The sequence below is a fragment of the Bos indicus x Bos taurus genome, chromosome 3 (genome assembly GCF_003369695.1).
Source record: "Bos indicus x Bos taurus breed Angus x Brahman F1 hybrid chromosome 3, Bos_hybrid_MaternalHap_v2.0, whole genome shotgun sequence".
In the NCBI taxonomy this organism is placed as follows: Eukaryota; Metazoa; Chordata; class Mammalia; order Artiodactyla; family Bovidae; genus Bos; species Bos indicus x Bos taurus.
This window is the reverse complement of record NC_040078.1, coordinates 70,766,824-70,794,545: the sequence shown is the minus strand read 5'-3', so window position 1 is coordinate 70,794,545 and position 27,722 is coordinate 70,766,824. Positions and strand designations below refer to the sequence as shown.

The 27,722-nt window shown below is 35.0% G+C and overlaps 1 protein-coding gene across 3 annotated transcripts in view; it reads right to left on the bottom strand.

The window, feature by feature from the left end:
- LRRIQ3 (leucine rich repeats and IQ motif containing 3) overlaps window positions 1–27,722 on the bottom strand; it is a 209,163-nt gene that overhangs the window by 168,514 nt on the left and 12,927 nt on the right. The window contains exons 1-3 of one of the 3 annotated variants that reach the window (XR_003510331.1): window positions 21,355–21,442; window positions 20,117–20,749; window positions 17,504–17,612 (exon numbers count right to left, since the gene is read on the bottom strand). Coding sequence is in view for 1 of the 3 variants with exons in the window: in XM_027536879.1 (XP_027392680.1) it covers window positions 17,268–17,591; window positions 21,355–21,603 (573 nt within the window). In the remaining 2 variants the exon portion in view is untranslated. Of the gene's footprint in view, window positions 1–17,267; window positions 17,613–20,116; window positions 20,750–21,354; window positions 21,604–27,722 lie in introns of those variants that run through there. The other 2 variants (XR_003510330.1, XM_027536879.1) reach the window with 2 other exon arrangements.

Sequence of the window (27,722 nt, the reverse complement as noted above, 5' to 3'; positions counted from 1 at the left end):
GTCCAAGGGACTCTCATCAATTCTTTGGCACTCAGCCTTCTTCACAGTCCAACTCTAACATCCATACATGACCACTGGAAAAACCATAGCCTTGACTAGATGGACCTTTGTTGGCAAAGTAATGTCTCTGCTTTTGAATATGCTGTCTAGGTTGGTCATAATTTTCCTTCCAAGGAGTAAGCGTCTTTTAATTTCATGGCTGCAGTCACCATCTGCAGTGAACTGAACCACTAGGGAAGGCAAAAATATTTTCTGTTCTATTGTCAGATCATGCCACTTCCCCTCACCTTACTTTGTTGCTCAGTTGCTCAGTCGTGTCAGACTTTTTGTGACCCTATTGACTGCAGCACACTAGGCTTCCCAGTCCTTCACTATCTCCCAGAGTTTGCTCAAACTCATCTCCATTAAGTCAATGATGCCATCCAACCATCTCATCTTCCATCACCCCTTTCTCCTCCTGCCCTCAATCTTTCCTAGCATCAGGGTCTTTCCATTCTACTTAGCCACACCATTTCTTTCTAGCCTTAATCCCTCCTCTAAAAGAAAACTTCTTTTTAGCCTTTAAAGCAAAATATCACCTTTAAGATGCTATAGACCTTAACAGAAGCATTCTCCTTATTGCAATAATATTCATTTGCCTATTGCAATAGCCCTTATCCCTCCATTGAGATAATCCTTTTGTAAAAGTCTTTTAAGTTCTGATTTGTTATTTTATTTGATAAGCTTATGCTATAAAGCAATTATTGGTCTGTCCGTCCCACTGCAACATAAACTGACCAAGTGTAACACCTCTTTCTTTATACTGAATCTCTATGAGTAAGTAAGCTATCTAGTTTGTAACTGGCATTCAAATATCAGTTGACTATTAAATCACTAAGAACAGACACTTATACACTGTCATATTGGTCTCCAAGCTTGCTGTGGCAATGTCAATCTGTTCTTATAACTTAATTCTTACTTGCCTGTAGTAACATACTAATTTTTCTACCTTTTGGATTTTTATTTTTCAGTCTGTTTTCCTGTTTGCTCTTTTTCTATAACTATTTAAATATAGTATAATTTTAGGTTTGCTTCTTTTTTCACTTCTCTTTGCTAAGTTTCTTTGAATGAGCACCTTCCTTGCTATATCTTACTATTTCACATATGCTGATTATCCTATACATCTCCTAGCAAGAATTATCTCTGAGATAATTCTTGGAATTATCTAATTCCAATGGAACTTCTAGTTCCATTTGTCTCTTTACATGTCAAAAACTGAAATAATTCTTCCCCCTATTTGAAAACACCCACAATCTATACTTCACACCACATTACAGATAGTCATTAAAATTATTTTCCACCTTGTCAACCAAATAAACTCACATTCTTCTTTCTCTCTTCTCATTTCCATCTACTAAATCACTTAATTTTATCAAAAACATCTCTCTTCAATCTTTTCCCTATAATCTATACATACTACCAATTTATTAAATCAGCTCTTATATACTAGGGTCCGAACTATAGATTTTCCTCTAATTTCCCTACATTCAATTTCCCTCCACTCCCAAATTACAGAATATAGGACTTTTTTTTCTAAAATAAAAATCAGGTCATCTAAAATCCTTAAATATTTCCCCCAAATCTTACAATATACTGTGCTATATTTGTAGTATTACACGTAACTCCCTTTGCTCTATTAATCCTATTTTTGATTCCAGCATCCTTTGTCATGCCCAAGCATGTCTTCTAAACCCCAAGAACACTAAATCACTTGTCGTCACCTAACTGTACTTAGCATCACTTCTGTGCCTTTGCCATGCTTTTTACTCTACCTCAACATTCCACAGTTGCCAACACCTCTACCTACTTGACTTATTTAAAAAAAAAAACAAAAAAAAACTCATCTGAAGTATAAATATTTTTGATTTTGCTTTTTTCCCATGACAATAGGTATGAAATTCAAAAATTTAAAGAAAATATATGTAGATCTTTCACAGATTTTGTCCCATATTCAGAACTATATTTTTTCTCATTATTTCTTGGATTACTGCTGCTGTTATTCAGTTGCTAAATCATGTACAACTCTGCAACTCGGGACTGCAGCAGCATGTTAGGCTCCCCAGTACTCCATTATCTCCTGGAGTTTGTTAAGATTCATGTTTATTGAGCCTGTGATGATATCTAACAGTTTTATCTTCTGCCACCCCCTTCTTTTTTTCCTTCAATCTTTCCCAGCATCAGGGCCTTTTCTAATGAATCAGCTCTTCACATTAGGTGGCCAAAAGTTCGGAACTTCAGCTCCAGCACCAATCCTTCCAATGAATAGTCAAGGTGGATTTTCTTTAGGATTGACTGATTTGATCTCCTTGAAGTTCAAGGGACTCTCAAGAGTCTTCTCCAGCACCACACATCAATATTCTTTGCCACTCAGCCTAAATTTAATGTCCAAATCTCACATCCATACACGACTAAGGGATTTGATTCTATGGATCTTTGTCAGCAAAGGGATGACTCTGCTTTTTTAATAACACTGTCTAGGTTCGTTATGTCTCTCCTTCCAAGGAGCAAGCATGTTTTAAATTCATGGCTATAGTCACCATTTGCAGTGATTTTGGAGCCCAAGAAAATAAAATCTTTCACTGCTTCCACTTTTTCCCCATCTATTTGCCATGAAGTGATGGGACCGGATGCCATAATCTTAGTTTATTGAACGTTGAGTTTCAAGCCAGTTTTTTCACTCTTCTCTTTCACATTCATCACCAGGTCCTTTAGTTCCTCTTCACTTTATGCCATTAGAGTGGTTATCATCTGTATATCTAAAGTTGTTAGTATTTCTCCCACTGATCTTGATTCCAGTTTGTGATTTATCCAGCTTGGCAATTCATATGATGCATTCTGCATACAAGTTAAATAAGCAGAGTGACAATATACAGCCTTGTGGCACTCCTCTCCCAATTTTGAACCAGTCAGTTGTTCATGTCCAGTTCTAACTGCTGCTTGTTGACTGGTTTCTCATGAGATAGGTAAGGTGGTCTGGTATTCATTCCCATCTCTTTGATAAGTGCTTCTCCTTAATTTTCTTTATTTTCTCTACTCTAATTCGTATTCATGTATAGTAGGTATTCTAGAGCTCACCTCGATGTTTTACATTTTTTTCTCATCATTTTCAGTTATTTTTTCTCAATTTGGTGAAGCCATGCTGTCAAAGGTTAGCTTTCTCATACTGAGGTTTTTTAATAGCTTGTCAACTACTTCAGTTATGTGGCTGAGCCTAAGCTCCTTTCTGAAACTCCTGTCTGCCCTATCACAGACAAGTCCTTCCACAAACTATAATAGTTTGCTATTATAACCCTGCTTGTATGAGGGCCTCTCCATGAAATGTATCCTCTGATTTCTAGCAAGATATCCCAACTGTTATTTAGTCTACTATCAACTGTGACAAATAGGGGGATTTGCAGAATTTCCTCTAATTCCTGTCATTTTGTTTTACATGTCAGGAAGAATAACTCAAAGTCAGGCTGACCCATTCATTCCCTACCTTTAATTCAATCATATCTTCATTATATCAAAAATTCTTCATTATGTATAAAAGTACATCTATGATACAATCTATTATTTATTCTTACCCTTTACTGGCTTCTAGTAAAGATATGATTTCCTCCAATCTTCATGGAGTTTTTTGTTCATTGCATTTGAGCTCATGGTATGTGTGTATGTACATGTGTGTTTAGAGTAACAAAGCATGCCACCTCAAATGTGCTCCATATACTGATTATTGAGTCATAGGCATTTGAAAAACAGCAAATGCAGGGAGAGGCACTCTCTGAACTTTATCTATCTAAAAACAGATTCCCCCAAAGGCATTCAATTGTCATATTTTATCAACCAGGAAAGGAGTCTCATCACAAGAAAGGAGATTAAGTGATTAGAAGGGGAGAAAATTAGAAGACATCACAACCAAATGAATTTTGTCACAAATTCCCATCTATTCTCCTAGAGACTCATTCGTCTTTCTTAAAAATAATTTACTGTCTCATAAGAGGCCTATACCCTCTATTTAGATGGTATTAAGAATGAATTCCCATCTCAAGGTGATACTCAGTTCTCCCTGAGCATCTTCTCAGTACTCATGAGATATAAATGTTAATAAGCTTCTGTTTGTTTTTCTCTTGTTAACCTTATATTACAGGGTCTCAGCCAGGAGCTCAGAAGGGTAGAGGGAAAATTGTTTTTCCTCCTCTCGTTTGAAAGTGAGGAAGAATAATACAGGAAATAATTTAGATGGCTAGGTTTAAGTGGTCCTGGTCAGACTCTGCAGTTCTCACCAGCAGAGAACCATCAAGCTCACATTGCAGTTTACAGCAGAGTCTTGCTTCCCTCCAAGGTATGGATAATCCCTCTCTTTTAAGCAATAAAGAGAATCATCAGCTGTGGGCGGGATAGGAGTCTCTGCCAAAAGACAAGGAACCCCTAGACAATAGTCAAGATTTATGATGTCCTAAAACAATTACACTGTAAAATGCCAATAAAGATATCACCTACTGTATACTAGAGAGAATTTTACTCAATGCTCTGTGGTGACCTAAATGGGAAGAAAATCCAAGGAAGAGGGTACATATGTATATGTGTAGTTGATTCACTTTGAGGTACAGCAGAAACTACCACAACATTATAAAGCAACTGCACTCCAAATTAAAAAAAAAAAAAAAAGACATCACTGCAAACTTGTACAAATGCCATAAACCATTTGATAGCTGAGGACAAATGGATGTATCTTCTAAGGGAAACTAATGCATATTTCCTCTACTACATGAGTAATGACTCTAAAGAAAAACTGCCTAGGTTTAAATTCCATTTCTACCACTTGCTAACTATGCAATCTAGGGTAAGTAACCCATCTGTCCCCTATTAATCATCTGTAAAATAGATAAAATGTCATTGGGGTTTTGTGAGAAAATATTTGTAAAGCACATAGAACAGTGCTAAAATATTTCAAGCATCCAAATAAGGTCATCTGTCAACAGCTTAAGGACTTCTGTATACCTTATCCTATTTGATACTTAACAAATTAGTACAAGAATTTACTAAGCAATTTATTTAAACATAACAAAATTAAGAAATTAACTGTAAACTAATATTTTCAACCCAATAAAATGAATTAAAGAATTATAGTAAAAGCTTGCCAAAGGATGATACACATTTACAGAAAGTATTATCAACAATCAAAAAACAGATGATAAAATAATGAAATATCTGTACTCCCCCACTTCCATTGTAATCTTGGAATGAAAAAAATGGCTACTGCAAATCCTTGCATAAAGCATAACAAGGCATTTCCAAGAAAGGTAAGAATTTTGTAAACATGATTCATATGGAAGATAGTACTCTGTGTTCTAACATGAAGTCTAGCTTAAAAAACAAATTTTCAAACTACATTCTTTTCAGATTGTATATAATTACACAAAGAGATTCCCAATTAATCTGATATTCTAAATACACCTGTACTTATTTTTTCTTCCTTTTCCCCATTTTTATTTCTTTCATATGTATCTATTCCCTATATTTTTTTAAAATTCTGTTTGTAATTTTTTCCATCAGAATTTACTGATTTGACACATTTGTCTCAGCATAACTGAAAAATGTAAATCATGCTACTCCCAGAAGTATTTATTTCACATAGAATAAACACATGCAGTATTCACCTTTTTATTCCATCTGTAATATATTCAATTTAACATTCACATGAAATGGTGAGTATCTATGAAACGCCCCACAAGGCTAGAAAGATTTTATATTATTTTAAATCAACATTTCTTAGGATCACTGGTAAACACTTTGGGAACAAACTTTAGACAATAGACCAATTAAAAATTTTCACCTGAATTGAGTAACATTAAAAAACAAACAAAAAATTTAGAACCATAATAATAAAACACTAAAATTTTTAGGACAGATGAAAGTACAAGAACAAAAAACTTAACACAAATTTCCACCACTTGAAGTACCTATTATTTTTCCCCCCATCCCCTCCCCCTCTCCCACAGAGTCCAAAAGACTGTTCTATACATTTATGTCTCTTTTGCTGTCTCACATATAGGGTTATCGTTACTACTTTTCTAAATTCCATATATATATATATATATATATATGTTAGTATATTGTACTGATGTTTTTTTTTCTGGCTTACTTCACTCTGTATAATAGGCTCCAGCTTCATCCAGCTCATCAGAACTGATTCAAATGTATTCTTTTTAATGGCTGAGTAATACTCCATTGTGTATACGTACCACAGCTTTCTTATCCATTCATTTGCTGATGGATATCTGGGTTGCTTCCATGTCCTGGCTATGATAAACAGTGCTGCGATGAACATTGGGGTACACGTCTCTTTCAATTCTTGTTTCCATGGTGTGTATGCCCAGCAGTGGGACTGTGGTGTGTATGCCCAGCAGTGGGATTGCTGGGTCGTATGGCAGTTCTATTTTCAGTTTTTTAAGGAATCTCCACACTGTTCTCCATAGTGGCTGTACTAGTTTGCATTCCCACCAACAGTGTAAGAGGGTTCCCTTTTTTCCACACTCTCTCCAGCATTCATTGTTTGTAGACTTTTGGATAGCAGCCATTGTGCCTGGCATGAAAAGGTACCTCATTGTGGTTTTGATTTGCATTTCTCTGATAATGAGCGTTGTTGAGCATTTTCTCATGTGCTTGTTAGCCATCTGTATGTCTTCTTTGGAGAAATGTCTGTTTAGTTCTTTGGCCTATTTTTTGATTGGGTCGTTTATTTTTCTGGAAGGAGTTGCTTGTATATTTTTGAAACTAATTCTTTGTCAGTTGTTTCATTTGCTATTATTTTCTCCCATTCTGAAGGCTGTCTTTTCTCCTTGCTTAGAGTTTCCTTCGTTGTGCAAAAGCTTTTAAGTTTATTTAGGTCCTATTTGTTTATTTTTTCTTTTATTTCCATTACTCTGGGAGCTGGGTCATAGAGGATTCTGCTTCGATTTATGTCAGAGAGTGTTTTGCCTATGTTTTCCTCTAGGAGTTTTATAGTTTCTGGTCTTATGTTTAGATGTTTAATCTATTTTGAATTTATTTTTTGTACAGTGTTAGAAATGGTTCTAGCTTCATTCTTTTACAAGTAGTTGACCAGTTTTCCCAGCACCACTTCTTAAAGAGATTTTCTCCATTGTATATTCTTGCCTCCTTTGTCAAAGATAAGGTGTCCATAGGTGCGTGGATTTATCTCTGGGCTTTCTTTTTTGTCCCATTGATCTATATTTCTGTCTTTGTGCCAGTACCATACTGTCTTGATGACTGTGGCTTTGTAGTAGAGCCTGAAGTCAGGCAGGTTGATTCCTCCAGTTCCATTCTTCTTTCTCAAGATTTCTTTGGCTAATCAAGGTTTTTTGTATTTCCTTACAAATTGTGAAATTATTTGTTCTAGTTGTGTGAAAAATACCATTGGTAGCTTGACAGGGATTTCATTGAATCTATATATTGCTTTGGGTAGTATACTCATTTTCACTATATTGATTCTTCCAATCCAAGAACACGGTATATTTCTTCATCTATTAGTGTCCTCTTTGATTTCTTTCACCAGTGTTTTATAGTTTTCTATATCTAGGTCTTTTGTTTCTTAAGGTAGATATATTCCTAAGTATTTTATTTTTATTCTTTTTGTTGCAATGGTGAATGGAATTGTTACTAATTTCTCTATTTTCTCATTATTAGTGTATAGGAATGCAAGGGATTTCTGTGTGTTTGACTTTATATCCTGCAACTTTACTATATTCATTGATTAGCTCTAGTAATTTTCCGGTGGAGTCTTTAGGGTTTTCTATGTAGAGGATCATGTTATCTGCACACAGTGAGAGTTTTACTTCTTCTTTTCCAATTTGGATTCCTTTTATTTCTTTTTCTGCTCTGATTGCTGTGGCAAAAACTTCCAAAACTATGTTGAATAGTAGTGGTGAGACTGGGCACCTTTGTCGTGTTCCTGACTTTAGGGGAAATGCTTTCAATTTTTCACCATTTAGGATAATGTTTGCTGTGGGTTTGTCATATATAGCTTTTATTATGTTAAGGTATGTTCCTTCTATTCCTGCTTTCTGGAGAGTTTTTATCATAAATGGATGTTGAATATTGTCAAAGGCTTTCTCTGCATCTATTGAGATAATCATATGGCTTTTATTTTTCAATTTGATTTCTTTCACCAGTGTTTTATAGTTTTCTTTAGGTAGATACATTCCTAAGTATTTTATTCTTTTCGCTGCAATGGTGACTGGAATTGTTTCCTTATTTTCTCTGTTTTCTCATTGTTAGTATATAGGAATGTAAGGGATTTCTGTGTGTTAATTTTATATCTTGCAACTTTACTATATTCATTGATTAGCTCTAGTAATTTTCTGGTGGAGTCTTTTGGGTTTTCTAAGTAGAGGATCATGTCACCTGCAAACAGTAAGAGTTTTACTTCTTCTTTTCCAATATGGATTTTTAAATTTCTTTTTCTGCTCTGATTGCTGTGGCCAAAACTTCCAAAACTATGTTGAATAGTAGTGGTGGAAGTGGGCACCCTTGTCCTGTTCCTGACTTTAGGGGAAATGCTTTCAATTTTTCACCATTGAGGATAATGTCTGCTGTGGGTTTGTCATATATAGCTTTTGTTATGTTGAGGTATGTTCCTTCTATTCCTGCTTTCTGGAGGGTTTTTATCATAAATGGATGTTGGATTTTGTCAAAGGCTTTCTCTGAATCTATTGAGATAATCATTTTGTTTTTATCTTCCAATTTGTTAATGTGGTGTATTACATTGATTGATTTGCGGATTTTGAAGAATCCTTGCATCCCTGAGATAAAGCCCAATGGGTCATGATGTATGATCTTTTTAATATGGTGTTGGATTCTATTTGCTAGAATTTTGTTAAGGATTTTTGCATCTATGTTCATCAGTGATACTGGCCTCTAGTTTTCTTTTTTTGTGGCATATTTGTCAGGTTTTGGTATTAGGGTGATGGTGGCCTCATAGAATGAGTTTGGACATTTACCTTTCTCTGCAATTTTCTGGAAGAGTTTGAGTAGGATAGGTGTTAGCACCTCTAAATTTTTGGTAGAATTCAGCTATGAAGCCGTCTTGTCCTGGGCTTTTGTTTGCTGGAAGATTTCTGATTACAGTTTCAATTTCTATGCTTGTGATGGGTCTGTTAAAATTTACTATTCCTTCCTGGTCCAGTTTTGGAAAGTTGTACTTTTCTAAGAATTTGTCCATTTCTTCCAAGTTGTCCATTTTATTGGCATATAATTGCTGATAGTAATCTCTTATGATTCTTTTATTTCTGTGTTGTCTTTTGTGATCTCTCCATTTTCATTTCTAATTTTATTGATTTTTCTCCCTTTGTTTCTTGATGAGTCTGGCTAATGGTTTGTCAACTTTATTTATCTTCTCAAAGAACCAGCTTTTAGCTTTGTTGATTTTTGCTATGCTCTCTTTTGTTTCTTTTGCATTTAGCTTACTCCTTGGAAGGAACGTTATGATCAACTTACAAATCATATTAAAAAGCAGAGATATTGTCAAGAAAGGTCCATCTAATAAAGGCTATGGTCTTTGCAGTGGTCATGTATGGATGTGAGAGTTGGACTATAAAGAAACCTGAGTGCTGAAGAATTGATGCTTTTGAACTGTGGTGTTGGAGAAGACTCTTGAGAGTCCCTTGGACTGCAAGGAGATCCAACCAGTCCCTCATAAGGGAGATCAGTCCTGAATATTCATTGGAAGGACTGATGCTGAAGCTGAAACTCCAATACTTTGGCCACTGATGAGAAGAGCTGACTCATTTGAAAAGACCCTGATGCTGGGAATGATTGAGGATAGGAGGACAAGGGGATGACAGAGGATGGGATGGTTGAATGGCATCACCGACTCAATGAACATGGGTTTGGGTGAACTCTGGCAGTTGGTGAAGGACAGGGGGGCCTGGCGTGCTGTGGTTCATGGGGTCACAAAGAGTTGGACATGGCTAAGTGAATGAACTGAACCGAACTGAATTTTTAAGATTTCTTTCCTTCTACTAACCCTGAGGTTCTTCATTTCTTCCTTTTCTAGTTGCTTTCATTGTAAAGCTATGTTATTTAGCTGACTTTTTTCTCAGTTCTTGAGGTAAGCCTGTAGTGCTATGAACCTTCCCCTTAGCACTGCTTTTACACTGTCCCACAGGTTTTGGGGTGTTGTGTTTTCATTTTCATTCGTTTCTATGCATACTTTTATTTATTTTTTGATTTTTCTGTGATTTGTTGGTTATTCAGCAGCATGTTGTTCAGCCTCCATACGTTGGAATTTTTAACTGTTTTTCTTATATAATTGACATCTAATCTTACTGCATTGTGGTCAGAGAAGATGCTTGGAGTGATTTCACATTTTTTGAATTTACCAAGGCTAGATTGATACCCAGGATGTGATCTATCCTGGAGAAGTTTCCGTGCGCGCTTGAGGAAAAGGTGAAATTCATTGTTTTGGGGTGATATGTCCTATAGATATCAATTAGGTCTAACTGGTCTATTGTGTCATTTAAAGTTTGTGTTTCCTTGTTAATTTTCTGTTTAGTTGATCTATCCATAAGGGTGAGTGGGGTATTAACGTCTCCCACTATTATTGTGTTATTGTTAATTTCCCGTTTCAAACTTGTTAGCATTTGCCTTACATATTGTGGTGCTCCTATGTTGGGTGCATATATATTTATAATTGTTATACCTTCTTATTGGATTGATCCTTTGATCATTATGTAGTGTCCTTCTTTGTCTCTTTTCACAGCCTTTATTTTAAAGTTTATTTTATCTGTATGAGTATTGCTACTCCTGCTTTCTTTTGCTATTTGCATGGAATAACTTTTTCCAGCCCTCACTTTCAGTCTGTATATGTCCCTTGTTTTGAGGTGGGTCTCTTGCAGACAACATATATAGGGGTCTTGTTTTTGTATCCATTCAGGCAGTCTTTGTCTTTTGGTTGGGGCAGTCAACCCATTTACGTTTAAGGTAATTATTGATAAGTATGATCCCGTTGCCATTTACTTTGTTGTTTTGGGTTCGAGTTTATACACCCTTTTTGTGTTTCCTGTCTAGATAAGATCCTTTAGCATTTGTTGGAGAGCTGGTTTGGTGGTGCTGAATTCTATCCACTTTTGCTTGTCTGTAAAGCTTTTGATTTCTCCTTCATATTTGAATGAGATCCTTGCTGGGTACAGTAATCTGGGTTGTAGGTTTTTCTCTTTCATCACTTTAAGTATGTCCTGCCATTCCCTTCTGACCTGAAGAGTTTCTATTGAAAGATCAGCTGTTATCCTTATTGGAATCCCCTTGTGTGTTATCTGTTGTTTTTCCCTTGCTGCTTTTACTATTTGTTCTTTGTTAATTTGATTACTATGTGTCTTGGGATGTTTTACCTTGGGTTTATCCTGTTTGGGACTCTCTGGGTTTCTTGGACTTGGGTGACTATTTCCTTCCCCATTTTAGGGAAGTTTTCAACTATTATCTCAAGTATTTTCTCATGGTCTTTCTTTTTGTCTTCTTCTTCTGGGATTCCTACAATTCGAATGTTCGGACATTTCACATTGTCCCAGAGATCTCTGAGGTTGTCCTCATTTCTTTAATTTTTTCTTTTTTCCTCTCTGCTTCATTTATTTCTACCATTCTATCTTCTACCTCATTTATCCTATCATCTGCCTCCATTATTCTACTGTTGGTTCCCTCCAGAGTGTCTTTGATCTCATTTATTGCATTATTCATTATATACTGACTCTTTTTTATTTCTTCTAGGTCCTTGTTAAACATTTCTTGCATATTCTCAATTCTTGTCTCCAGGCTATTTATCTGTAACTCCATTTTGTTTTTAAGATTTTGGATCATTTTCACTATCATTGTTCTGAATTCTTTTTCAGGTAGATTCCCTATCTCTTCCTCTTTTGTTTGATTTGGTGAGCATTTATCCTGTTTCTTTACCTGCTGAGTATTTCTCTGCCTCTTCATCTTGTTTATATTGCTGTGTTTTGGGTGGCCTTCAAATATTCTGGCAGTTTGTGGTTCCTCTTTAATGTGGAGGTTCCTCGCTGTGGGTGGTGTTGGACGGGTGGCTTGTCAAGGTTTCCTGGTTAGGGAAGCTTGTGTTGGTCCTCTGGTGGGTGGAGCTGGATGTCTTCTGTCTTGAGTGCAATTAAGTGTCCAGTAGTGAGTTTTGAGACGTCAATGGGTTTGGTGTAACTTTGGGCAGCCAGTATATTGAAGCTCAGGGCTGTGTTCCTGTGTTGCTGGAGAATTTGCGTGGTATATCTTGTTCTGGAACTTGTTGGCTCTTGGGTCAGTGTAGGTATGGAGGCTTTTGGATGAGCTCTTATCGATTAATGTTCCTTGGAGTCAGGAGTTCTCTGGTGTTCTCAGGTTTTGAACTTAAGCCTCCTGCCTCTGGATTTCAGGCTTATTCTTACAGTAGCCTCAAGACTTCTCCATCTCCTTTTGAAGACAATGGGCTGCATTTCTGGGTGCCTGATGTCCTCTGCCAGCATTCAGAAGTTGTTTTGTGGAATTTGCTCAGCGTTCAAATGTTCTTTTGATAAATTTGTGGGGGAGAAAGTGGTCTCCCCGTCCTAGTCCTCTGCCATCTTAGGACCACCTCTATTGTCATTTTTAAAATTTCACTTCCAAATACTTTCCATGACCCTGAGCTTATCTTTTCATTCACTTAATAGGGTCTTTTACAGAGTATTTTTAAAAACTGATAAAGTTCACTTTACCATTTTTTCTTTTAAAGATTGTGCTTTTAGTATCAGGTCTGTCTTTGCCTCAGCCTAGATCCTAAAGATTTCCTTCAATTTTATTTCTTCTAAAAGTTTTTTTAGTTTTCAGTTTTACATTTAACTCCAAGATCCAATTTGAGGGTTTTTTTGTTGTTGTTTTTGTTTTTAGTGTAAAACTTAAGGAAGTTCATTTCTTGTGTGTGTGTGTCTATGTGTATGTATGTCCAACTGTTCCAAGTAACATTTATTGAAAAAGCTATATTTTCTCCATCAAGTTCTGTTCATATTTTGTTAGATTTACATCTAAGTATTTCATTTTTGAGTGATTATAAATGACAATATGTATTTAATTTTGGTGACCATGTACTCACTGTTAGTACACAGAAATAGGATTGACTTTTGTTTACCTAGCACCCTGCAGCCTTGCTAAGCTCACTTTTTAGTTTTAAGATTTTTTTTTTTTTTTTTGTAGATTCTGTGGCATTTTCCACATAGGTGATCATTTCACCTGCAAATAGTTTATTTCTTCTTTTCTCATCGGTATGTTTTATTTCCTTTTCTCACTTTATTGCACCACCTAGACTTACCAGCAGCATGTTGACAAGAGGAATAAGAACAGCCATCTGTTTTGTTCCCAGTCTTAGGAAGAAAACATTCTTGAGTCTTTTGATATGGGAGATTACATTAATTCATTTTCAAATACTGAACCAGCTGTGCATCCCTGAAACAAGTTCTACTTGCTCATGGTATATAATTCTTCTTACATATGCTAAATTATACTTGCTAAGGTTTTGTTAAAGATTTCTGTGTTTATATTCACTAGGGATATTTTTATCCCAGGGATAAAGCCCACCTCATCATGATGTATGATCTTTTCAATATATTAGTGAACTCACTCTGCTAACATTTTGTTGAGGGTTTTGCATCCATATTCATTGTGGATATTGATCTGTATTTTTCTTCCAGTATCCTCATATAGTCTCAGTTAAGTGTTCCTTTATTCTACCTCTTTTTGAAAAGTATGAGAAAAATTGGTATTAGTTTTCCTTAAATGTTTGGTAGAACTTACCAGTGAAGCCATCTGGTTTTAAACTTTTCTATGTTAGGAGACTTTTGATTACTGATTCAATCTCCTTGCTAATTAGTGCCTTAATTTTTTTTTTTTTTATTTCTTCATGATTTAGTCTTAGTAAGTTGTATGTTTCTGGAATGTATCCATTTCTAGGTTGTCTGTTGGCATACAATTGCTTATAGCAGTCTCTCATAATCTTCTGTATTTGTGTGGTATCAACTGTGATATCTCCTCTTTCTTCCTAATCTTACTTCCTTGGATCCTCTCCCTCAAGTATAACAAAGAGTTTGTCTATTTTGTTTATCTTATCAAAAAAATAGATCTCTTTGTTTCATTTATCTTTTCTGTAGTCTTTTTAATCTCCATTCCATTTATTTCTGGTCTTTATTTCCTTCTTCCCACAAAATTTGGTTTAATTTGTTCTTTTCTTCTAGTTCCTTGGGGTATAAAGTTATATTGTTCATTTGAGTTCTTTTTTTAATGTAGGCATCTATCACTATAAACTGCCCTCTAAACAGCTTTTACTATATCCTATTAGTTAAGTTGTCATTCTATTTTCGTTTAAGACTTTTTTTTTTATTTTTCAATACATTGGTTGTTGTAAGTTTTTTAATCTCTACATAATTGTGAGTTTTCCTGTTTTCCCTTGTAATTGATTTATTGTTCTGTCACTCAGCTATGTCTGACTTTGCAACTCCATGGACTACAGCACACCAGGCTTCCCTGTCCTCCATATCTCCCAGAGTTTGCTCAAAGTCATGTCCATTGAGTCAGCGATGCCATCCAACCTCTCATCCTTTGTCATCCCCTTCTCCTCCTGTCCTCAATCTTTCCCAGCATCAAGGTCTTTTCCAAAGAGCTGGCTCTTTGCATCAGCTGGCCAAAGTATTGGAACTTCAACATCAGTCCTTCCAATGAGTATTCAGGGTTGATTTCCTTTAGTATTGACTGGTTTGATCTCCTTGTGATCCAAGGGACTCTCAAGAGTCTTCTTCAGCACCACAGTTTGAAAGCATCTATTCTTTGGCAACCTCTCAGACAACATTAAATGCACCAACATTTGCATTATAGGGGTCCCAGAAGGAGAAGAGAGAAAGGACCTGAGAAAATATTTGAAGAAGTATACCTGAAAACTTCCCTAAAAAATGGGAAAGGAAATAGTCAACCAAGTCCAGAAAGTGCAGAGAGTCCCACACAGGATAAACCCAAGGAGGAACACACTAAGATATAGTAATAAAATTGATGAAAATTGAAGATAAAGACAAAATGTCAAAAGAAACAGGGAAAAATGACAAGTAACATACAAGGGACTTCCATAATGTTTTCAGTTGATTTATCAACAGAAACTCTACACATCAGAGGAGAAGGTCAGGATATTTAAAGTGAAGAAAGGAAAGAACCTACAACTAAGAATACTCTACCCAGCAAGACTCTTCCTTGGATTTAATGGAGAAATCAAAAGCTTTCCAAACAGGCAAAAGTTAAGAGATTCAGCACCACCAAACAAGCTTTACAACAAAAGCTAAAAGAACTTCTCTAAACAAGAAACACAAGATAAGGAAAAGACTTACAAAAAATAAACCCAAAACAATTTAGAAAATGGTAATATGATCATATATATTGATAATCACCTTAAATGTAAGTGGATTAAATGCATCAACCCAAAGACATAGACTGGCTGGGCAGGTGAAAACATGTGTATGTATGCATTTCCACTTACCAATCACTCCAATAGACCCCCTAAATAGTATGCAATTATTTTATATTGTTAGGTTAATCATGTTTCCATTATGGCTTGCAAATGTAATTATCTTTTATTTTCTATCTGGCTATTAATAAAACTGATAAATATAATTTATTATTGTTATTATATAACTATTATTTGCTTAATACCATTGTATCATGATTGATAAACAGAAAATAATAGAATTCTATATCACTAAATCTACCATTTAATACAAATCCTGTAATCACTTTTTAAAATCCAGATGCATACCAGAATTATCGTGGAATTTTTTGAAAAATACAAATGCCCAGGTATTGATATTTTTCTCAAAAGTTCCAGATGTGTTTCTAATAAGCAGCCATGTTTAAAAATAACTTTAGTATATGATGATCTTTTACTTAAAAAAAAAGGAAAAGAAAAGAAAATACTGTGGATTCCAGATATAGAATCCTTTGGCATTTAGGTTACTGAGTATAAGAATTAAGTTGTTAGATTAATTCTCATTTAGTATTTTAATACAGACAGGGGATGCTCGATCTAACTACTTTATTTTTAGAATCATAACTGACATGATTTAAAAGAATTTTTTTTTTTTTTTTATAATTCAGTAAATCTCAGAATGTGATTTTAGAATCCTTGGGAGGCCCCAAGACCATTCAAGAACCCATGAGGGCCTTCTTTTTCTAATTACATATCTGTATGAGGCCATATTTTCTTTATTTACTTCAGTCAAAACAACGTATCACAATAGTTTGAATGCAGAAGTAGATATGAGAAAATATCTGTTTTATTAACACAGATATTGAAGAGATGTACAAAAATGTAAAATAATGTCATTCTTCTAATTATTTTTATTTAGGAAAGTATATTTTTTCATAAAATGTGTTTATGTTGATATAAAATGGGTTTGTTATTTCAAATGACTTAAAAGTGTATATATTTGAAAATTCTTTTAATTTTTAATACATTAATATCTATGTATATAATCTGTATAAACAAAAACTTTCTGGGATCCTCAATAACAGGCCCAGTAATTGGGCCCTATTATATTTTCTTAGTAATTATTTTTCATCCCATGTGGTCTATCAGCTCCCAGTAAGGAAATATTTTATTCTACATTCATCTTTGTATATGTATTTCCTTATACTGTCTAGCGTGCTGTAGAAAGATGTTTAATAAATGTTTTTTGAATTAAAAATAAATAAATAAAATGTTTAGAGAAACAAATTTACAGAGACAGAAATAGACAAATGGTTACCTAAGACCAAGGTAATAGTGGGGGTTAATTGCAAATGGGAAGAAGGAGAATTTTGGGAGTGGTGGAAATCTCTAACACTGGATTGTGACAACAGTTATACAGTTATATATAAATGCAAATTTACCAAAATTATGGACTCATACATGTAAAATGGGTAAATTTTATAGCATGTAAGCTATACGTTCTTAAAGCTATTAAACATAATGGAGACCCCTCAAAATGTTAAATACTTGTTTCTCCACAATTTGATAATCCCATGATCAGTAATTTTTAACAGCAGGTACATAAGCTTTTATAAATTTTGTTAAGACATTAATATGATAATATATTCACTAGTTTCTGATATTTCATGTAAGTGATAAAAATACTGATTTATATAACTTAGGTAATAGAAATTAGAAGTTAAGGTTTTACTTCATTTATTTAAAATGAAACTCAAATGAAGCCAACTACCTTTTTCAAAGCAGAGCAGAAATTAAAGAGAAGTCGGTGGTTATATGTTTTGAATCTTTCAGGAAGATGCCAGTTTTGAATTATTTCTTCATCAGAAATCACATGATGATCCAATGCTTTGAGAGTCCATATACTGTTGACAAGAACATGTCTATATCCTTTTTTAAGGCTTACTGGACAATCAAACATAGTGAGGGCAATAAGGCTCGGACAGGCAGATAACATACATAAGTTCTTTAACTTTGCAAACCCATTGTCATGTAGATAGAGAAGTTTTAGGTTCTTCAATCCACTCCAAAATTTGGTATCTGGTAGACTCTTTATCTGAAGCAATAATAGTAATACCTTAAATACAAATACCAATTATCCCTGAATTATATGGAAAAAAGGAAAAACATTAAACATCTTCTATAATTCAATATTCAATTCAAATAGCAAATTTCTCATTAGTAAACAAAAATGGAATTTCTAATTATCCAAAGGATGACTGGGGTAAACTAAAATACATTAGGTACCTGTAATTACTAGTGTAATTAAACAAACGAACATATAATCCATTCAATAAAAATTCCTTTGTAATAAGTAGACTTTTTAATCTTTTCTAAAATATTTTCCTTATACAAAAAACGTAAGGAGTCAAATGTAAGGAGTCAAATGTGCAATGTGGAGTATCAATGTGATACTCCACATTAACAAAAATGAAGGATAAAAATCATATAGTCATTTCAATAGATACAAGAAAGGTATTTGCCAAAATTCAACATCCATTTATAGTTAAAACTCTCAACAAAGAGTATAGAAGGAATGTACCTCCACATAATAAAGGCCATATATGACAAGCTTACAGCTAATATCATTCTCAATGGTAAAAAGATAAAATCTTTCCCTCTAACAGCAAGAATAAGACAAGGATGCCCAGTTTTACATTTTCATTCAACATGGCACTGGGAGCTAGAAGTCCTAGTTAAAGTAATTAGGCAAGAAGAAGAAACAAAGGCATCCAAATTGGAAAGGAAAAAGTAAAACTGTCACTTTTTGCAAACTAAACGACCTACATTCACATCTCAGAGATTTTGTGCATTTGGTTTCAGATTACTGCAATCTAGCAAATATTGCAATAAAGAAGGACTTTTTTTTTGGTTTCCCAGTGCACAATAAAATTGTTTACACTATATTACAGTCTATTAAGTGTGCAATAGCCATTATGTCTAGAAAAAAATCAAAGTATACATCTGATGCAAAATATACTTTATTGCTGCTGCTACTGCTAAGTCACTTTAGTCATGTCCGACTCTGTGCGACCCCATAGACGGCAGCCCACCAGGCTCCGCCGTCTCTGGGATTCTCCAGGCAAGAACACTGGAGTGGATTCCCATTTCCTTCTCCAATGCATGAAAGTGAAAAGTGAAAGTGAAGTCGCTCAGTTGTGTCCGACTCTTCGCAACCCCATGGACTGCAGCCCACCAGGCTCCTCTGTCCATGGGATTTTCCAGGCAAGAGTACTGGAGTGGGTTGCCATTGCCTTCTCCGATACTTTATTGCTAGAAATTGCAAATCATCATCTGATAATGTAGGATTGCCACAAATCTTCAATTTGTAAAAAATGTAGTATTTGTGAAGTGCAGTAAAGTGATACCCACTAAAATACAGTATGCCTGTATACAGAAAACCCTAAATACTCCAGAAAATAACCGTCAGAATAAACAAAATCAATTAACATTTCAGAATACAAAATCAATACACAAAGTTATGCTGTCTTTCTATGCCTGAGCTATTAAATATTGGAAAAGGAAATTAATAAAAGTCTCATTCATAATTACATCAAAATAGTAAAAATACTTAGAAATAAATTTAACCAATGAGGTGAAAGACATGCATATACACTGAAAATTATAAGACATATTGAAAAGTAATTGAAGAACACAAATAAACTGAAAGATATTCTGTCCTTGTGGGCTATAAGAATTAATGCTGTTATAACATTTATATTACCCAAAGCAACCTAGAGATTCAGCAGAAGCCATGCCAAAATTCCAGTGGCATTTTTAACATAAGTAGAACAAATAATCCTAATATTTGTACGAAACTAAAAAACACTCAAATAGTCAAAAACCTTGAGAAAGAATGAAGCTGGCGCTTTCACACTTCCTGAATTCAAAGCATAATATAAAAAAATAATAAAAAATAAAAAAAAGCATAATATAAAGAAAGCTATAGTAAAAAAAAAAAAAAAGAAACAGAATGGTACTGGCATTTAAAAAAAAAAAAAGTCAATGGAACAGAAACACAGCCCATGAATAAACCCACATATTTATTTACAAAACTGATTTACAGTAAAGATCAATTTATTTATTAAAATGGAGTCAAGAGCATACACTAGGAAAAGAGCATTTTCTTCAATAAATTGTGTTGGAAAAATGGGACATGCACATGTGAAAGAATGAAATTTGACCACTATCTTATGCTATACACAAAAGTAAACTCAACATGGATTAAAGACTTGAAGGCACAATCTGAAACCATAAAATTCCTAGAAGAAAACACTGGTGGTAAGCACCTTGGTATGGGTCTTGGCTACAGTTTGTTCAATTTGACACCAAAAGTAAAGGCAAAAAACTCAAAACTGAACACAGTGAAATGATGTCAAACTAAAAAGCTTCTGCACATAAAGGAAACCATCAATAAAAAGAAAAGGAACCTATTGAATGGGGGAAAATATTTGCAAATCACATCTGAGATGAGGCTAACATCAAAAACCTATAAAGAACTCATACAACAATAAGAAAAAAAAATCCAACTAAAAAATAGGCAGAGGATCTAAGACAGTGTTTTTTCCAAATAAGACATACCGGTGGCCAGCAGGTACATCAAAAGATACTCAGCATCACCAATCATCAGGGAAATGCATATTGAAACCACGGGACCATTCTCATGCCTGTGAGAATAGCTATTATCAAAAAGACAAAAAATAAAATGTTGGCAAGGATGTGGAGAACAGGGAACCCTGTGCAGTGTTTGGAGGACTGTAAACTGGTGTAGTCACTAGGTAAACAGCAGGGGTTCCTCAAAAAATTCAAAGTAAAGCTTCCATATGACCCAGCAATTCTATTTCTGGAAATTTATTACAAGGAAGTGAAAATACTAGCTCAAATAGACACATACACTCCCATGTTCACTGTAGTATTATTTATAATAGCCAAGACATGAAAGCAACCAAAATGTCTGTCTACTGCTGTCTATGGAAGAATAAGTAAATAAAATGTGATATACACATCCAGTGTAATATAATTGACTCACAAAAAAAGAATGAAATCACGCCATTTGAAACAACATGGTGCACTTTCAGGGGATTACACTAAATGAAATAAGAGAGAAAAACAAGTACCATGTGATCCCACTCAGGTGAAATCTGAAAAAACAAATTCTTACAGAGAACGTATCAGTGATTCAGAGGCCGAGGTGGTGGGGGAAATGTGAAGGTGCTAAAAAAGATACAAATTTTCAGTTATAAGATAAATGAGACCCAGTGATATATTCAATAATATTCAGCAGGGTGAGTATAGTTAATAATACAGGATTATATATTTGGAAGTTGTTAAGAAAATAGATAATAATGATAAAAGTTCTCATCATGAGGGAAAAATTTTACTTCTTTAGAGCAGGATGCTAACTTGACTTATTGTGATCATTTTGCAATATACACAAATGCTGTATCATTATGTTGTATACTTCAAATTAATCTAATGCTGTATATCTAGTATATATTATTAAAAAAATTAAGTCAAAATTAAGTCAAGAAGTAGTCTTAATCAAGACTATGGATTTAAGAAGCAAAATAAACCAAATCACACACTGTTGGGTTTACATATTTTAAATTACAAATGTTTGATTATATTTAAAATGTTTATTAAATGGTTAATGTAAGTGTTTGCTTATATTTTTGTTTATATTTTTTTTTATTTAGTTCTGAATTGTTTATATTTCACACAAAAGACTACCTGGGAGAAATACTGTGTATCGATAACCTAAGAGCTTATTAGATATCAGCTTCATTTATATGCAAACAAGTGAAATGACTATTGCTTACCTGATTTCCATGGAGATCAAGTTTGATTAATTTCATACAACTCTGAAGTGGACGAATATCTGTAATAAAATTGTTTGAGAAGATGCATACTCTAAGAGAGATACAAGATTGAAGATTTTCCATAGATTTTAAATGAAGGCCACTGAACTTCACAAAAACAAAATCTTTTTGATCTTCTATTATATTTTCATTATAGTGACTCCATTCTCTGTGATTAGTTAGCTCTTCTATGATTGTTCCATGAAACATCTAAGAAAAATGAGAAATTTTGAAAGTTTTTCTCAAATAAATGTCTGAAAATAATATTTTCTAACAGTAAGAATAAAATGGGTAGAAAAGTTAAAATTATTAAAAATATAATTTCCAGAAAATCTTCCATCTCAAAGCATTTTTGTGAGTTTTTCTTAAATTTTTATTGGAGTATAGCTGATTTACAATGTTGTATTGCTTTCAGGTATACAGAAAACTGCATCAGTTATACAAATACATATGACCACCCATTTTTTTAAGATTCTTTTCCCATATAAGCCATTGCAGAGTACTGAGTAGAGCTCCCTGTGCAGGTTCTTAGTTATCTATTTTATATGAAGTAGTGTGTTTATATCAATCTAAATCTCCCAATTTATCCCTAGCCCCTCCTTATTCATTTTCTACAACATAAATGAAACTTGAGGACTTTATATTAAGTGAAATAAGTCAACAGAGAAAGACAAATACTCTATTATCTTGCTTAATGTAGAATCTAAAACAGTTGAACTTTATTCAAATAGAAATTAAATTGGTGGTTGCCAGTGGTAGCCATGAGAAGGCGATGGCACCCCACTCCAATACTCTTGCCTGGAAAATCCCATGGACGGAGGAGCCCGGTGGGCTGCAGTCCATGGGGTCGCTAGGAGTCAGACACGACTGAGCAACTTCACTTTCACTTTTCACTTTCATGCCTTGGAGAAGGAAATGGCAACCCACTCCAGTGTTCTTGCCTGGAGAATCCCAGGGACAGGGGAGCCTGGTGGGCTGCTGTCTATGGGATCACACAGAGTCGGACACGACTGAAGCAACTTAGCAGCAGCAGCAGTGGTAGCCAAAATGGGGTGCAAGAAATGGGAAGATGTTAGACAAAGGGAACAAAACTCCAGTTATAAAACAAACAAGTTCGGGGGATACAATGTAGAACACCACAAGGGCGTGTTAGGTTGCTTCAGTCGTGTCTGACTCTTTGTGACCCTGTAGACTGTTCCCCCACAGGCTCCTGTGTCCACAGGGATTCTCCAGGCAAGAATACTGGAGTGGGTTGCCAGGCCCTCCTCTAGGGGTATCTTCCTGACCTAGGGATCAAACTCCTGTCTCATATGCCTCCTGCAATGGCAAGCAGGTTCTTTACCACCAGCACCACCTGGGGAGCCTACAACACCATGACTATAGTTAAAAATACTATATTGTACACTTAACAGTCACTTAGAGAGTAGGTTGGAGAAGGCAATGGCACCCCACTCCAGTACTCTTGCCTGGAAAATGCCATGGACAGAGGAGCCTGGTAGGCTGTAGTTCATGGGGTCACTAAGAGTCGGACACGACTTCACTTTCACTTTTCACTTTCCTGCATTGGAGAAGGAAATGGCAACCCACTCCAGTGTTCTTGCCTGGAGAATCCAAGGGACGGGGGAGCCTGGTGGGCTGCCATCTGTGGGATCGCACAGAGTCGGATACGACTGAAGTGACTTAGCAGCGGAGAGTAGGTGCTAAATGTCTTCACACACAATAAAAAAACAAACAAACAAAAAACCAGGTAATGAGGTGATAGATGTGTTAAGGAACCTTATCATGGCAATCATTTTGCAATGTATATGTGTATCAAATTATCACATTGTATATACTAAATTTGTACATTATATATCAATTATATCACAAAAAACCTGGAAGTAAAGATTCCTAATGTGTTTCTCTGATTTAGATTAAGATCTGTTAATTCTTTGAAATCCTTCAGTTTGAATTCTCTACAACCAATATCCAATGTCTTTTTTAAAAAGTGCACATTTTTTCATATATTTCCACTGTGTAATAAAGCACCCCCAAACCTACTGTGTTTTAAAAAAATTAACATTTATTCTTTCTTCGGTCTGTAGGATGACTTAGTCAAATGGCAGTTCATTTCCAAGTGATGTTGACCTGAGAGTCAATCTTGCGGGACTCATCCAAATACCTTCAAGGTGGCTAATTTACATATGTGAAACACTGGCAAGGACAGCAGGAAGGTAGGTTTTGCTAGGATGCTGGGATGTATGGGTCTCTCTCACCATACTATCCCAAGGCCTCTCTAACTATAGCAGTACTCATGATGTCATCTTCTCACATGTATATTCATCTCTGTCTGTTAATAAGGAAGCAAGGTTTCTATATGGTTGAATCAGGGCTCCAAAAAGTATAAACATAGAATATGTCAGGCCTTCTAAAGGTTAATGTCCAACTTGCACAGCTTTAACTCTTTGATGTTCTATTGCTCAGAGGAAGTTATTTTGATGGTTTGAACCAGCTTTAAGATAGTTAAATAAAGACAAAAATAAAAGTTGTTCTGAGCTTGGTGACCTCGGGCAAGTTAAGTATCTTCTGTTCAATGTATATCAAAATTATGTGCCTCAATTTCCTCATCTACAAAATGTGGATAGTAACAGTATTTGATAGAAATAATTGTCATGAGGACTAAACGAGTCGGCATAAAGGCTTTAGAACAATGTCTGGCACATAGCAAGCACTATAAAATGAATATTACTTATAAAGCAAATATCTAGTTGAATTAACAATTCAAGATAGAATGTCTACAAAAAGTGAGGGTATTTCCAGTTTTCAGTCCATCATGTAAGGAGCTTGGAAGTTGTCACACCATCTTAGCAAGTAAAAGCAGGACAATTAACTGAAAAATCAACAATTTTTCTTAGATTCATCAAAGAAGGGAGGTCACAGGGAGAATCAATACCCCCAAAATCAGAGACAGGTAGGCAGATAAAGAGTTTCAGAACCTACGGGAGCGGAAATTCACCAGCAAAGGTCTCTTGTGTTTCCAGCTTGTGTTTCTTCCAGTCCAGCTTTTCTCATGATGTACTCTGAATATAGGTTAAATAAACAGGGTGACAATATACAGCCTTGACGTACTCCTTTTCCTATTTGGAATGAGTCTGTTGTTCCATGTCCAGTTCTAACTGTTGCTTCCTGACCTGCATACAAATTTCTCAAGAGGCAGGTCAGGTGGTCTGGTATTCCCATCTCTTTCAGAATTTTCCACAGTTTATTGTGATCCACACAGTCAAAGTCTTTGGCATAGTCAATAAAGCAGAAATAGATGTTTTTCTGGAACTCTCTTGCTTTTTCCAAGATCCAGCGGATGTTGGCAATTTGATCTCTGGTTCCTCTGCCTTTTCTAAATCCAGCTTCAACATCAGGAAGTTCACGGTTCACATATTGCTGAAGTCTGGCTTGGAGAATTTTGAGCATTACTTTACAGTGTGTGAGATGAGTGCAATTGTGCAGTAGTTTGAGCATTCTTTGGCATTGCCTTTCTTTGGGATTGGAATGAAAACGGACCTTTTCCAGTCCTGTGGCCACTGCTGAGTTTTCCAAATTTGCTGGCATATTGAGTGCAGCACTTTCAGAGCATCATTTTTCAGGATTTGGAATAGCTCAACTGGAATTCTATCACCTCCACTAGTTTTGTTCGTAGTGATGCTTTCCAAGGCCCACTTGACTTCACATTCCAGGATGTCTTGCTCTAGGTCAGTGATCACACCATCATGTTTATCTGGGTCGTGAAGATCTTTTTTGTAGAGTTCTTCTGTGTATTCTTGCCATCTCTTCTTAATATCTTCTGCTTCTATTAGGTCCATACCATTCTGTCCTTTATCGAGCCCATCTTTGCATGAAATGTTTCTTTGGTATCTCTGATTTTCTTGAAGAGATTCTCTAGACAACCTATTAGATATTTGCAAATCATATATCTGATGAGGGATTAACAGTCAATGTACATAATCATACAGCTCAACAGGAAAAAATAATTCCAATAAAAAATGAGTAGAAGATTTGAATAGATATTTTTCCAAAGAAGACATAGAGTTGGCTAACAAGTGTATGAAAAGATGCTCAACATCACCAATCACCAGGGAAATCCAAATCAAAACCAGAAAGTGGTATCACCTCACACCCATCAGAATTTTTATAATCACAAAGGAAATAACCAGGGTTGGCAAGGATGTGGAGAAAAGGGAATCCTTGTGCACTGTTTGTAGACATGTAAATTGCTACAATCACTCTGGAAAAGAGTAGGGAGTTTCCTTAAAAACACTAAAAATAGAAAAACCATATGATCTAGCAATTTTACCTTAAGGTACTTCTCTAGAGAAACAGAAACACTAAGTTGAAAATATATCTAGACCCCCCCTTTTTCACTGTAGCATTATTTACAAGAGTAAAGACATGGAAACAGCCTATGTGTCTTGTGATGAATGAATGGATAAAGAAGATGTGGGATGTATCTGTGTGTGGTACAATGGAATATTATTCAGCCATAAAAATGAATGAAATTTGTCATTTGTGAGAACAAGAAAGGAACTTGAAGCTATTATGGCAAGTGAAATAAGTCAGAGAAAGACAAATACTGTATGATCTTAGTTATACATGGAGTCTTGAAAAAAAAAGTAAAAATGAAAAACTGGCTCATAAATACAGAGAAGATTGGTGCTCCCATAGGTGGATAGTACAAGTCTTGCAAATAGGTAAAGGGTTCAAAAGGTACTAATTTCCATTTATGAAATAAATAAGTCACAGAAGTAACATACAGCATGGTGATTATAGTTAATAATACTGTTTCACTTTGAAAGTTGTTAATAGAGTACGCCCTAAAAGTTTTCTCCAAAAGCAAAAATATTTTGAACGGTATGATGACAGATATTAACTGGACTTATTGTTGTGATAGTTTTTCAATATATACAAATATTAAATCATTGTTTTTATACCTGAAACTAACATAATGCTATATATCAACTGTACCTCAGTAGGTACTACAATTGATAGCTCCTACTCTACCAAGTTAAAACCCTATGTAACCAGTACTGCTAATTTTAAATACAAAAATTTAAGAAGTCTTCGGTTCCTTATAGACTTTAATAATTTTAAAATTATTTTGCTAAACATAACATACAAATGTGTAAATAAAGTTCAAACAATAATATTAGTAAGTTCAAATGGGTATAATATTAAGTTCAAATATGTTCAAAAGGCAAATTTAAGTATAGATATACAGTAGAGAAAGCATCTGGGTCTAGTTACAGTTTCAAAGAAGCTCTGTAATTAAAAAGTAATCAATATCAAATGAACTTATTTACAAAACAGAAACACATCAAAAGATACAGAAAACAAACTTACGGTTAACAAAGAGGAAAAGGGTGGGAGAGGGATAAATTGGGAGGTTGGGATTAACATATAAACATTACTCTAAAATAGATAATCAACAAGGACCTACTGTATAGCACATGGTACTATACTCAATATTTTCTACTAAACTATAAGGGGGGAATAGTGGAATAGTGGCAGATTTTATTTTCATGGGCTCCAAAATTACTTCAGACAGTAACTACAGCCATGAAATTAAAAAACAGCTTGCTCCTTGGAAGCAAACTTATGACAAACCTAGACAGCATATTAAAAAGCAGAGACATCACTTTGCCAACCAAGGTTCATATAGCTAGAGCTATGATTTTTCCAGTAGTCATGTACGAATGTGAGAGTTGGACCATAAAGAAGGTTGAGCACCAAAGAATTGATGCTTTCGAACTGTGGTGCTGGAGAAGACTCTTGAGAGTCCCTTGGACAGCAAGGAGATCAAACCAGTCAATCCTAAATGAAATCAGTCCTGAATATTAATTGGAAGGACTGATGCTGAAGCTGAAGCTCCAGTATTTTGGCCACATAGTGTGGAAAAGACTCTGATGCTGTAGCCTATTGAGAGCAAGAGGAGAAGAGGGTGACAGAGGAAAAGATGTCGGGATAGTATCACCAACTCATGGACATGAGTTTGAGCAAACTCTGGTAGATGGTGAAAGATGGGGAAGCGTGGCATGCTGTAGTTCATGGGGTCACAAAAAGTGTGACATGATTTAGTGACTGAATGATAGCATCAACATAAGGGGGAAAAGAATCAAAAAAAGAATATATTTGAAACACTGTGCTACAGACCTGAAACTAACATACTCTTGTAAATCAACTGCATTTCAATTAAAAAATACATATGGGTGTATGTATATATATAAAGATATCAGTACCACTGTCAGTAAGCTTTCACTAGTTTCTGTTGATTGCAATACTAACTTTTTAGTTATCATACA